At 39.0% G+C, this 13,965-nt stretch overlaps 1 protein-coding gene across 2 annotated transcripts; it reads left to right on the top strand.

The window, feature by feature from the left end:
* Positions 1-708: 708 nt before the first annotated feature.
* Positions 709-12,365, top strand: yipf5 (Yip1 domain family, member 5). 2 transcript variants are annotated; one of them, XM_052014524.1, is made up of 6 exons: positions 709-731; positions 2,465-2,586; positions 5,022-5,182; positions 6,079-6,224; positions 8,593-8,774; positions 11,314-12,365. In XM_052014524.1, the coding sequence occupies exons 2-6, from the start codon at positions 2,477-2,479 to the stop codon at positions 11,474-11,476; spliced, it is 762 nt and encodes a 253-aa protein (XP_051870484.1). In that variant the 5' UTR covers positions 709-731; positions 2,465-2,476; the 3' UTR covers positions 11,477-12,365. The 2 variants fall into 2 exon arrangements, with proteins under 2 accessions (XP_051870484.1, XP_051870483.1); XM_052014523.1 differs by having other exon boundaries at positions 712-1,698.
* The last annotated feature ends 1,600 nt before the right edge of the window (positions 12,366-13,965 follow it).

The following is a 13,965-nucleotide window of genomic DNA, read 5'->3' as shown; positions in this document are numbered from 1 at the left end:
TTCCCCTCCTCCCCTGCACCCCTCCACACCACCCCCTATCCCTCCACACCTACTCCTTCATCTTCCCCTCCTCCCCCCCGCACCCATCCACCCCACCTACCCCTCCAACCCCCCTACCCCTTCACCTTCCCCTCCTCCCCCGCACCCCTCCACCTTCCCCCCCCCTACCCCTCCACCTTCCCCCTTGTCCCATCTGTCCATCTCCTCATCTCCAGCTGGTCCCCTGAATCGGGACACATCATGTCCTTGCGATGTTCACTGGAGCTCTTCATCTGTAAAAGTCCAAGCTTGTACGCGAGTGTTAGCATGTTTAGACTAGGAAGACTGCCAGTACAAATGTTCACTAGGATGTGAAGACATTTATTTGTAAATGCATAATAATTTTTCAGATTCATGACAGGCCATGCTCCAGATGTTACTTCACTTATAGCAAAATTGTGGCCGTGTCCTGTATTTCTATTTTGAAACATTTTCCATTTCACAACTGATAGCAGATGGAGTGCAAATTTTGATTGGGTGCTGTCAGTGTTAAATTGTCTCTGTAACATCTTAGGTGAAATTAACTGCAAGTCAGAATTATTTCCCTCGCTTCCATTCATTTCAGATGAAATATCCTTGAATGTGATGTAATGTAATTCCATTGTTTTCTTTATAGCATTGTTCATTTCTGGATGTTAAAATCCCATTTTGATTCCTTAATTTTACTTTCAGACTTGTTGGGCTTGATGCAGGTATGCTGTTGTCATAATAGTTTACAGATAAAAGATGGGTGACAGAAGGTTCTCATCTTCAACGATGGTGTAGTCCAACATGTGAATGTTAAAAATGAAGTTGAAACATTCAAAACCAGTTTGAACCTGAAACACTGAGGAGATGATCCATCTTGGCTTCCTACTGAGAAATCCACCATCTGAAGTCAGTCTCCAACCAACTTGATTCACTCTGTGATTATCAAGAAATGGCTGAGAGAATTGGATGCAGCAAAGGCTTTGTGACCAGACAACATCTTGGCTGTAGTACTGAATACTTGTATTCCATAACTAGCTGCTGTTCCAGACAGTTACAATACTGGCATCTACATGACGACGTGTAAAATTGCCCAGGCATACCCTATTTGCAACAAAAGAGGACAAATCCAGTTTTGCTAAATATTATCCAATTATCAGCAGAAGGATAGAAAACGTTGTTGACATTCGTACCGTGGCTCCTACACACCAGTAACTTGTTCACTGATGGCTCATTTGGGTTCCGCTAGGATCACTTGGCATGGGATTTCATCATGACCTTGGTCCAAACCAAAGGTGAATCCTAAAGGTGGGGTGAAATTAAGTGCCCTTGATTTTGAGGCAGCATTTGACCTAGCGTGGCATCGGGGAGTCCCTGTAAAACCGAAATCAATGGACGTCAAAGGGAAAACACTCTGGTGGTTGAAGTCATAGCTTGCAGAAAGGAAGATAGTTTTGGTTGTTGGAGGTTAATCATCCCAGCTCCAGGATATCACTGCAGCATTTCCTCAGACACTGTCCTAGGCCTGACCATCTTCAGTTGCTTCGTCAATTATCTTCACTCAATCATAAGTTCAGAAGTGGGAAGATTTGTTGATCGCACAAATATTTAGTTCCTCTCCCAACTTCTCATCCAATGAAACAGGCCAGACTTGCATGCAGCAAGACCTATACAACATTCAGGCATGGCCTGGTAAGTGGTAGGTAATGTTTGTGCCACAAAAATTCTAGCCTATTATCGTCTCCCACAAGAGAGAGAGGTCGAACCATCTACCTTTAACATTTAATGTCATTACCATCATTGAGTCACCCATCTTCAATGTCTTGGAGGCCATCATTGACCATAAATTAAACTGGGCACAAATACTGTGGCTACAAAATTAGGTCAGTGGCTCGGTATATTGTGGTCAATGACTCACTTTCTGACACCTCAAAGTCCTCTGCAAGGCACACATTAGGAATATCATGGAATACTTTTTTTTTGGCTCATCCAGGCCAAAGCAGCCTGCTTGATTGGACTACCCCATTCACCACCCTAAGCATTCAATCCCTTCACACCATTGCGAAGGGGCTGCACTGTTTACATCTAGAAAAGCAGTGTGTCGTATTACTGTTTTATAAGTTCATGTGTTTTAGCAAAGTTTTTTTGAATCATCCAGGACAAGGTATTTCTTAGTTTTGAATGATCAAAAATATTCTATCGTTATTTTTGTTCTAGGATATATTGTGGAGTTGTAAGATACTTTAAGAGCAACACACAAAGTGCTGGAGGAACTCAGCAGGTCAGGCAGCATCTATGGAGGGAAATGGACAATCGACGTTTCGGGCTGAGACCCTTCATCAGGATCTGACCCGCTGAGTTCCTCCAGCATTTTGTGTGTTGCTCCAGATTTTCAGCATCTGCAGCTTCTCTTGTGTCTCCAAGATATTTTAAGATTTTTTTCCTTTTCCTTTTCCAGTAAATATTTACAATGGCTGAGTTTAATAATTTCAACACAGATTTCTTCCAGTCAAGTTATAGCATTGATGACCAAGGGCAAACTTATGACTACAGTGCTGCAGGGGATCCCTACCAGAACAGGTAAGTGCATGGATTGGCAGTCAGCTCTGTACTCATTTATATGACAGGCTCACCAAAGATCATTAGTAATTTTTTTTATTCACTTGCAATATACTGATGATATGCATTTGTAGTGTTCATGGGTATACGAGTTATTGTGATTAGGTTGCTGAAGGGAAATTCACATCTCAGTAACTTGCTATTGGTAGCTATTTCTATATCAGTTGTACAGGAGAGGTACTTCATTGAAGAGGATCAATTTGAAAGTTTTGTAATATGTGTATGGCAGCTTTAGTTTGAAAATTTACCTATTTTAATATCAGTGCTTAAAAAAAACGCAAGAGGGAGGGGAAGGAAAATAAAACTATCATCACTTGAGGATAAAGTACCAGACAAATTAATTTTACACGTCCCTTGGAGTGAATCCTAGCTTCTTAAACTAAATAAAATAATGGATCCATTGGTTGTGAACTTCCAAAATTCCCTAGATTGTGGAAAAATCTCAGTATATGGGAAAACTGAAAATGTCATTGTCCTATTTGGGAAAGAAACTAACATGGAGATAGAGCAGGTAAATAGGATGGTGACCTTTATTGAAAGAGGGCTGGGGTGTAATAGTAGGGAAGTCTTCCTGCAGCTGTGCGATTAGTGAAACCACAGCTTGAATGCTATGATAGTTTTTGTCTCCCTATTTTAAGAGGGATAGAGAAGATTCACTTGGTTGATTCCTGCAATGAAGGGGATTATCTTGCACAACTGTGTAGTTAGGCCTATGCTCTCTGAAGTTCAGAAGAATAAGAGAAGATCAGCAGGTATAATTCTCAAAGGGCTTGACAGGGTAGATGCTGTGGCGTTGTTTTCCCCTACATGGGGAATATAGAACAAAGGAGCCAAAGTTTGAGAACAAGTGCTCTCCCATTTAAAACAGAGGAGCAATTTTGTCCTTGAGTATCTTGAATCTTTGGAATTTTCTCCCAAAGAGAGCTGTGTAGGCTAAGTCATTGAATCTATCTGAGGCTGAGATAGATTTTTGTACTGTCAGGGAGTCAATGATTATGAACTTTGGGAAGGAAATGCGAGTCAAAGCCAAGATCAGGTCAACCATGATATTGAATGGCAGGGTGAGCTGGCAGGTCACGTGGCTTACTCCTGTTCCTATATCTTGTATAATTTTGAAAATAATTCCTTCAAAAATCCCTGTCAACCTGGCATAGGTATGATGGGCTGCTTTATCAGGCAGGCACGGTAGTGTAGCGGTTAGCATAACGCTTTACAGCGCCAACGACCCGGGTTCAATTCTGGCCACTGTCTGTAAGGAGTTTGTACATTCTCCCTGTGTCTGCGTGGGTTTCCTCCGGGTGCTCTGGTTTCCTCCCACATTCCAAAGATGTACAGGTTAGGAAGTTGTGGGCATGCTACGTTGGCGCCGGAAGCGTGGCGACACTTGCGGGCTGCCCCCAGAACACTCTACGCAAAAGATGCATTTCACTGTGTGTTTCGATGTAGGTGACTAATAAAGATATCATATATTGCTGGACTAATTATTCAATATACCCCTATGACTACTTTTGTTTTAATCACATATTTTCTTATTTTGATTTCTGAATCTTGCATTTTGATTTTCTAATTTGCCCTTGTGTTTTCTGAAGCTCTGTTGTAGACTGAGCCTTATGGAACAATGAATTTAGGCCTATTGTGGATCTTCTGCAAAAATCAAAGAGACGGGTGACTTTTAAAATGGCTCTGTCTGATGAAAAATAGTGAAGTATTGAAGCAAAGAAAATAGTCAAAGGCAATTGAACAAAGTAATCTTATTGGGGAAATGAGATGTATTGCTCTGAAAATAATAGTATGATGCAGTGGGGAAGTATATTGCTCGTCACATCGTTCCTGAGCTGGCTGCTTGGTAGATCTACTGTTAGTCCCACTTCCCTGTTCTCCCATAAATCTGTACTGTTTTTCAAGAGCATATTGAACTCCAGTTAGAAAGTTATCATTGAGTAGGCTTCCGTCATTCTTCCTTTCAGTGCAATCCAGACCAAAACAACTTGTTTTAAATTTCCCGATGTCATCTCTTATTTGTTAATCAATTTAAATACTTGTCCTCTGGTTACTGACCTGTTTTCCCACTGGAAATATTTTTTTATTATTTCAAAATGATTTTAAGCACTTCCACCAACTCTTCCCTGACTTTTTTTTTAAGGAGAACAATCCCAGCTTCTCCAGTCTTCATGCCTAACCTTTAATTTCCAGTAGCCTTCAGCACTAACATTTGCAAGATAGGAGGAGTAAAATTTTCACTGGAGCAAGGCCTTGTGGGAAGGAGAGGGCACAGAACCTCAACTGTCTAATAAGGAATGAAGTTTTGAAGTGCCATCATTTCCTGATTAGCACATTGGACAGAAACTGGCAGGAAGCACCAAGAAATATGATGTTTTATTTTTCTTTGTATACAGGCACTATGATGGTCATGCACAGCAAGCTGGGTATTTTCATCCAGCAGGACCACAACAACCATACACAGGACAGATCTACCAGCCAACACCAACCTTCACCCCAAGCTCTTCACAATCAGTATATAGTAACAGTTTTGAAGACGAGGCTCCATTATTGGAAGGTAAAAATGAGCTTTGGCACTTATGGGTATGTGTTTTAACCGAGACAGGTGGTCTGCTTAGAATTCTGAAGATTACAATTTGTTTAAAATGTATGCATTTTGTATTTGAGTCTTTGTGTTGCTTTAATTTAAGATGTTAGATGTGTTTCCAGCATTTTGATCTCAATTAAATACTAGGAGTAATGAACCTTGGGAAAATGAAAAGGAGGTTGTAGCCCTGCTGACACAAGTTTTCGGGCTGAATAGTTTTGTAACAAGATAAAATCATCTAAATGGTTCCTGAAAATCATGCATATTTATTTACATACCCACTTTTGCTTTCTGGAGATGTGCATATCTGTGTTAAAAGGTGACCATTGCCCACTTTGTCATGAATTAACTGCTAAGAAAGGAATTGCATCCATTAGTCTTCGTCATTGTGGGGTGGTCAGTGTAGCATGTGTTCAATGGCAGCTGGATGAGATGAATTGCAGAACCTAAGTAGCGCACTGAGCCAAAACAGTTGTTGTACCAATGCCAGGAATCAAATCTGTTACCTTACAGCTTTTGTGGGCTAGTAATGTAATAGGTAGGACCATTACCATTGTCATTTGAAATCAGATCTGTTTAATTCTCTACAAGCTTCAGGAAAAAAATCCTGGACATCAAATTATGTAAAACCCACATTTTAAAGGTAAATAATATGCACTGAATTGTAACTTTATAGACATAATTGCCCAAAGAAAATATGGAGCATGAAATGAAAATATAAATGATTTCCATTTAGAACTTTCTTTTAGAATATGTGCTTTTTATTTTGAAAACGTAGTCAAGTTATTTGGCAACTGTATTGGGGACTATTGCTGATTTGTAATTTTAATGTTTTTAATTCTTTTCAATTTTCTTTCATTTTTTAGAACTGGGTATTAACTTTGATCACATCTGGCAGAAGACACTAACTGTTCTCCATCCACTCAAAGCAGCAGATGGAACCATTATGAATGAGACGGACCTGGCTGGGCCCATGGTTTTCTGTTTGGCATTTGGAGCCACATTGTTATTGGTATGCAATGTCTAGTATTTTACTAATTTGTCATTTTTGCATTTCATATTTTACATTGCCTTGGTTTGGTCCCAAATAAATGAAATGCAGGTTGTCTGGCATCCATTATTCGATGAAGAGAAATTTACTGCAAATAGATGAGTGAACTTTGCTTTTGATGCCTGACTCACACTCAAACAATGGGACAGACTGGATCTCTTTCCCTGCCACAGAATAAGGCTGAACTGTACTGTTCGCAGCCCTTTTGGTGTGCTCAGCTTCTGAAGTTGTCCCTGTCATCACTGTGTGTTGACTCTTACCTTGGTCAACGAACTTAGGTTGGATAAATGACCACACGAATCTTAATTAATTCAAAGCTTGCACTTTATTGTATCAACACAAACATCCACGTAAATTATGTTGGTCCCTGGCCAACAACTTAACTTCCTGAATGCTATTGTTCCTTTTGTATCAGTACTCACCCAGACTCTTGCTCCAACTTAACACCAAAATAGGGGATCTCCTGTTTTCCAAATGATTGACCCTTCTCCCTGCCCCAGGTACGGGGTGGGGGGTCTTCCATTGCAATAGTTAGTCTCCAGAGTTCTCACTGCTCTACATCCAAACTCCCTCATTATTATTCTCTTTTCTTATCAGTTCTATACCATTATACTTCGATTCCATTGATTCTGGTTTATCTGGCTATCCTTTGTCCACTTTTCATTGGCTCTGGTCCAAGGCTACAGGTAGCATTATCTCATTGTTCTTCTCCCCCCCCCGCCCCAAATAAGGATGTGCCTCTGAAGTCGTTCCCTTGCTTTTCCTGAGTCAGGCTATTTTAAAGCAGTTACAGCCAGTGCAAGTTAGAAATTGGGCTTGGGTTACTTCAGTTCAGACACAGATTGCTGTTGCATAAGTCTGTAGCAGGTTATCGGTAGAAGCCTCGTTATGTCTACTTTCAATTGCTTTAATCCAGCATGAATTAGTTCAGAAAACAGTTCACAAAATGGTAGTCACAAAAACAGTCTCATAAAATAGTGGCCTCCATTTCTTCCACCACATGGCAACAACAAAGATGTTTGTTTTGTCTACTTCCACTATCCTTGACTAGTACTATTAGCTGTTTTGCAGACTTTTAATTCTTTCATGGCCAACAATGCCAGCTGACATCAATCTCATTAAATGTTCCATCTCTGCTCGTCTCCCCTGCTGCTGAAAAGGTACCTATGCCTTTGTTACCTCAAGATTCTCCTTTTGTAATGCTACACCAGCAGGACACTCATCATTCACAGACTTGAAAGGCTAAAACTTGGCTACATGTATTGTCCCACTGTTCAATTTATCTAGCTGCTTGATCTAATGTGGTTCCTTATTTTCAGTACTTTGATTTTAATAATCTCACCTTGTGTTTACAAATCCTTCCATGGCCTTGGTCCTTCCAATCTCTTGTTTGGGTTTTACAGTTGGCATGTTTTTGTACATCCACCAATTCCATCATACTCTTTATATTTCATTGCTCCTGTGAATCACTTACTGCCAAGGCACTAAATTCTAGAATTCCTTTCTTTAACCTTGGCTTCTCTCTCCATAAAGTATGCTTATTTTGGTCGAGTTTTTTTTAAATCATCTTTTTCTGTTTTGTGGCATATTTGCAAATTTTGCTTGATCTCATTCCTATGACATGCCATAAGACACATTATGTTAAAAGTACAAGTTAAATATTGTTTGCTGTTTATACCACTGCATTAATAGAAATAGTTTTTACCAATCTAGTTAAAATAAAATATCTAATTTGGTGTACACTTGGAATTGGAGAACAAAATTGGCTTTTTAATGTAAATAATAGTTTTGTCTGTCTTAAACTCTCAAGCTAACCGAATGTTACTGATTGTCATGCTTGAAGTGTGTGTCCATCGATGTCAATTCTTTGATACTAATTTGCTTATAATGTAATGCAGAAACATAGAATAGTAGCAAACTTCAGACACATCTAAAATGGAATACAAAATACTTCAGAGCCATGTTTGTACCTATGCTGTGTAGGAAGTATTATAATTTACAATAAAAATTGTGATAAGTTTTTACGAGATGATGATGCACTGGAAATTCATGCCTTTGTACACTTTGATAAATGATCTGGATTTGCTGCAATCTTTTGGTACTTAGATGAGACATGGCAGCATTAAGACTAAGTATCTGTAGAAAATATGAATTTGTGAGATCTCCAAATACTGATTTTTCATAATTTTTGTATAAGTTGTTACAATATTTTGCTACTGTTCTTAACTTATTTATATTGCCTCAAAATCAACATAGCCATTTTCTGTGCAGTGTTGTGGTTATTAAACATATTTCTATATCTGGAAAATCTTTTCCTTTTTCATCCTAGGTTGGAAAAATCCAGTTTGGTTATGTGTATGGTATCAGTGCTATTGGGTGTCTTGGTATGTACTGTCTTTTGAACCTGATGAGTATGACTGGTGTCTCCTTTGGCTGTGTAGCCAGCGTCCTTGGATACTGTCTTCTTCCAATGATTATCCTGTCAAGCTTTGCTGTGGTTTTCTCCTTGCAGTAAGTACCATTCTGATTTAAGTGTGGACATTTTAACAGAACTCCCATATATAAAGGGTTAAATGGGTCTTGGTACCAGCTTACATTATTTTGAAAAGCATTCTTATGCAAGTTCTACTTCAGTTTTCTCATGATTGCTGATGTTTGTGTGCTTTTTTTAAAATTGTGCGTGTGTATATATGCATATACTTCCCTCTTTTTAGAGAGTCATGTTCTAGAATAGGATATATATGAACATTTCTTACATTTAGGAATATATATTGTTTGAATATCGAATCCTTTTCCGTTAACCATATGCAAATTTAATGTTATAAAGCAACGTTGTTAAATGTAAAACATGACTGCCTTGTGTAGTGTGAACTAAGTTAGTAAATACTTTTGTATTTGCATTACTGTATATTACGCTGTTCAGTTACATTGTGTGAGAAGCTGTGTAGTTAAGGGTTCATATTCTGGATTGAATGGGCCATGAGAGAGGAAAAACTTATACAAGCACACTATGATATCTCCCACAAGTTTGGATTGGTGGGGGGTTGGGGGGGTGGGGGTAGGGGGAAGAGAGGGAAGAATAGTCAGAATGACTTGGCTTGGAGGGCATTTTGAGATATTAAACCACACATGAAGGATATTAGAGTCATAGAGTCACGTAGCACGGAAACAGGCCCTTTGGTCCAACTGGTCCATGCCCATCCAAGCTTGTCCCATTTGCTAGCATTTGGCACATAACCTTCTAAACCTTTCTTATCCATGTATCTGTCCAACTAACTTTTAAACGTCGTCATTGTATCTTCTAGAGGAAGGTCATTCCACATACTTACTGCTCTTTGTGTTTTTAAAAAAAAGCTGCCCAAATTCATACTAAATTTTTCCCCTCTCACCTTAAACCTTTGTCCTCTAGTTCTTGATTACACAACCCCAGGAAAAAGATTGAGTGCATTCACCCTATCTATGACCCTCATGATTTTATACACCTCTGAGATCACTTCTCAGTCTCATTAAGAGGTCAGATCAACTACAATCTCATTCACTGATATTTATGAAGTTGTAATTGGTTTTAATATTTAATCCTATGTTGGATTGCTCTTTAAAAGACTCAAAGATGAAGAAGACCTGTAGTTCTCTGAAAGAGGCAACAGAGGTAGATTGGTGAAGAAGCCATATGGCTTCAAAGGTCAGGATATAAAATATTAAAGTTGGGACATTAGAACATAGAACATGAAAGAGTACAGCACAGTAATAGGTTCTTAAGCCCATGTTGTTTGTGCCAACCATGAAGCCAAATTAAACTAATCCCATCTGCCTGGACATGATCCATATCCCTCCATTCCATGTTCCTGTCTAAATGCCTCTTAAATGTCACTATTATATGAAGTAAAAGATTGCAATAAGCAAATTGTGGAACAGACTTAAACTCTAGGGTTTTATTTCTGCTTATAGTTCATGTCTGCCATTGCAACAGATGCAGAAGTTAAAGACAGATTAACATTATAAGCAAGAGTTGGGAAGCCATGACTATTTCTTGAGTACGTGGCTTTCGGTTGTGCCTCCAAAAACAGTGTTGCTTGATCTTGTGCACTAAAAACAAAGGCTGACTGTACCTACATGGCCTTCTTTGTCCTTACTCAATGGATCATGGTTGTCTCAGTTGTGTAGATGTGGAGAGCAGGTACCTAGATAGCAGATACACAGAATTCAAGTTCTGTATTGTTAATTCATGGAACCAGTTGTTACTAATGCAATGGCACAGCCGAGAGATTGAGACTAGAAACGAGGATTAGATAATTCGCAACAAGTCATTGTACAGCACCTTTAACTTAATTATCCGGACTGAATGGCAAGACTCCTAACATCTGTGAGCCAAACTGGCTGGTCAGCAGTATGCAGTTTTCTAGTGTACAAAGTGTTTTCAATAGCACAAAACAGGTGGTATAAAATGAATTGCCATTATATGCAGCACCCAATATTTAATTAACTGCTGCAGAAATAAATCAGACACTGTGTATAGAGCGTGGTTGACTGATACTAGCAAATTTGTACCCCACAGATTAAAGGTCTAAATTAAATTATCATAAATTTTAATTAATGAATTGATGTGAGAGTCAGCCTTGTGTTTGTGCACCTGGGTTAAAGCAACAACAGGTGCATGAAGCATTTCAGTGGTAAATATATATATCAGCATTTTGGTGGTTAAGATTTTACTGTCATTATTTTAATTTTCTTTTTAGAAGTTGTACCATACCTCTTAACTCATCTCTTCAGGTCTTAATTTCCATTAGGTTCCAAAATGAAAAGAATCTATTCCTCTCCATCACGTGACTGCACTGCCATCTGCTGGGTTTAGACCACACTACATAATGTGCCTGGCTGATTTGAATTCTTCCATGTTGTTCACTTTTACTACTCTTGGTATCATAGAAAATTAACATATTAGATGGAAATAAACATTTAGTGTTTTTAATAAGGCCATTGTCCAAATCGGAAAGCAGTTACTTAAAAATATAATATGGAATCCTAATATTGATGTTTCTTTTTCCTTCAGAGGTATGCTGGGCATAATCATTGCTGCTGTCATTATCGGCTGGTGCAGTTTGTCAGCTTCTAAAATCTTTATCTCTGCCTTGGCAATGGAGGGACAGCAGTTACTGGTGGCATATCCTTGTGCTTTATTGTATGGAGTTTTTGCTCTTATCTCGGTTTTCTAAAGGTCTTTGTGAATGGAATGTGGCTCCATAGTCTGAACTCGAACAGAAACGGATGGCATTCAGTTGGTTTAAAGACTTTGGTTTCCTGCCACCAAAATAATTGTGACTCTTCTCATTCCAAGATTTTGGGGAGTAATTGAAACAACACATTCTTAAATTTCTGCTTTTATTGCTGCATTAAGAAGCGCATTGCAGAGGCTGAAAATGCTAATTCAAGTTGGAAATCAAAATTCCATAATTTTTGACAACAGATTTTGCTGATTGGCATAATCATATTAAGAGGCTTTGTCTCTGCCTTGTAATGCAGTTTCACCATAATGCGGGAAGAATGGTTCAAGTATAATGTTGTTGTGAGCTGGGATGTCAGGACCACCAGAAAGTATTTCTTCAAGAAGGTGTAAATAGACCATTATGCAGTACTCTCACAATTATCTGCGGAAGAGTTGAGTGTAATGCTAAAAAAAATTCCATATTTAATTCAAATTCAAAATTCTGTCATGCAATCTCTGGACCAAAATGCTTTTGTTTTTCTTCAGGAGTCAGAATTTAATCCGACTGGGTTAAATTCGGATATAACCCCTGGGTGGAAGGAGTTTCAAAATGTGTTGTATAAGTTCTATAAAATGTTTGTTCAAGGAGAAATCCCAGTCCAACAGATAGCAATTTCATTTCTTTCTATGCAGCATAAATTGTTTAGTTTGCAAGTTAGTTGTCATTTGACCACAGTGTTTATTTGGCCCATTGGAAAGGTAACAATCTGATTCCAGCTCCATTATAAATTTCAGTTTTTTAATGTTTTTTTTTAAGTTGCTTGTTTATTTTCTTTCAGTTTATGTACCTTTCCCTAACCATGACATTTGTAATAAATTGGTCAATCTCTGGTTCAGAATGTGTCTTGTTTTTCATTTTGCCAATTGTCATAAACTCTCAGATGTACAAGGATTTTACTGTGAAAATACCAGGGGGTAACACAGCATTTCTGTTGTTAAATGGTTCATTATTGAGTTTCTGGATTTATTTAAAGCCTTTACAAAGTTAACAGGATTTGTATTGTTGAAGGCGGGATTTGTGATCGGGACAAGGCTTTGCTGTAATGAAAAGTTCAACCAAGGTTCAATATTGCTATGTTTGAATGTGTTTGATAGAGCCTTAAGTTAATAATCTTGGGGAAGACTGTGAATTGGTATGCATACCAAAATGGTTGCTGCACTGGAAAGCCTGCATTCAATGTCAAGAACATGCAATCTTGCCACAATTTGGCTCAGGGCTTTGCACAGAGCTTGGAAGTCATTCTTTCTTGGGGAAGCATATCCAATTCCATTTGTGAACTTGGGTCCAGCTTGACGGCTGGCTGATATCGCACAGGCAGTAGCCCACCCAAAATGTCTGAGTGTCAGACTGGTGTTCTGCAAGCTCAGTGTGCCATTGCTATAGCAATGGATTAGTTGTGCAGGTGGTCCTGGATGATCTAGCAGCAGTACAGCAATCTGTCCTCTAACATTTCCAGGAATACTGAGATAAAATACCACCACCAACCTCCCCTTCCCTCCTCCACTCAGTTTCTTCCCCAGAGAATACCATTAGCTTCATGCTGCACAACTTTGGTGTCTTTTCCAAGGGAGACTGCATTTGTCCTCCCTGCCTGCCAGTACTCTTCATCATAATGCTGGTTAGCATGGATTGCTCTACCCATGCTTAGTTGATGCAGTCCATAGCTGGATTTTCTCATTCTAGAACGAGATGAGGTTGTCCTCCAAGATCCAGCAGTAATCTTCCAAATAGAGGGGATCAACTTCTATGCTGCAGCCACTGAGGGGCCCCTCCATTGGAAAATAGACACTAAAGGAATACACAGATATTAAATGGTGTGATTCATTAAGAATCAGTTGTACTACACAAAACAGGGCCTTTGATCCACCATGTTCATGTTGACCATCAAGCACCCATCGATACTTATCCCATTTCCCAACACTGTCAGTAGCATTCCATGCCATAGTAATTAAAGTTTTGTAAATTGGATTTGAATTACTTTATGTTGTTTCTTTGCATTAAGGCCTAATGGGTGATGTGATAATCAGGGATGGGATAGCTGTTGGACAGTTGGTGAATGAAGTATTTGGGTATCACACAGAGGAGTTCCTTGTGAATTGCTTTGGAAGAAAGTAGCTGCTTCTGTTCATCAGCTGCTTGCTATATAATTGATGATGGAGGCGTTCTTCCATCTTCTTGGTGAAACCTGGAATATTATGTACGGGCCTGGTCTCCCTACCTAAGAAAGAATACACTTGTGATGGAGAGAATGTAACAGGTTCAACAGTTTAATCCCTGGGATGGGAGGTTTGACCTGTGAGCAGAGTTTAAATGGTCTTGGGTTTGGAATGAGAGGATCTCATTGAAACATACCGAATCTCAACAGGGTAGTTACAGCAATGATATTTCCTCTGGCTAGGGATGTCTAGAACCAGTCATTTATTTTTGTGACTAGAACA

The sequence above is a fragment of the Pristis pectinata genome, chromosome 4 (assembly GCF_009764475.1).
Source record: "Pristis pectinata isolate sPriPec2 chromosome 4, sPriPec2.1.pri, whole genome shotgun sequence".
Lineage (NCBI taxonomy): Eukaryota > Metazoa > Chordata > Chondrichthyes > Rhinopristiformes > Pristidae > Pristis > Pristis pectinata.
This window is presented reverse-complemented; position numbering and strand designations above follow the sequence as displayed.

What these genes read in the sequence shown, in the direction of transcription:
- yipf5 (XM_052014524.1), top strand. Translation starts at nt 2,477, where the DNA reads ATGGCTGAGTTTAATAATTTCAACACAGATTTCTTCCAGTCAAGTTAT. An exon ending in TTGGAGCCACATTGTTATTG is followed by an intron (nt 6,225 to 8,592) that starts GTATGCAATGTC and finishes TTTTCATCCTAG; the next exon opens with GTTGGAAAAATCCAGTTTGG. An exon ending in GCTGTGGTTTTCTCCTTGCA is followed by an intron (nt 8,775 to 11,313) that starts GTAAGTACCATT and finishes TTTTTCCTTCAG; the next exon opens with AGGTATGCTGGGCATAATCA.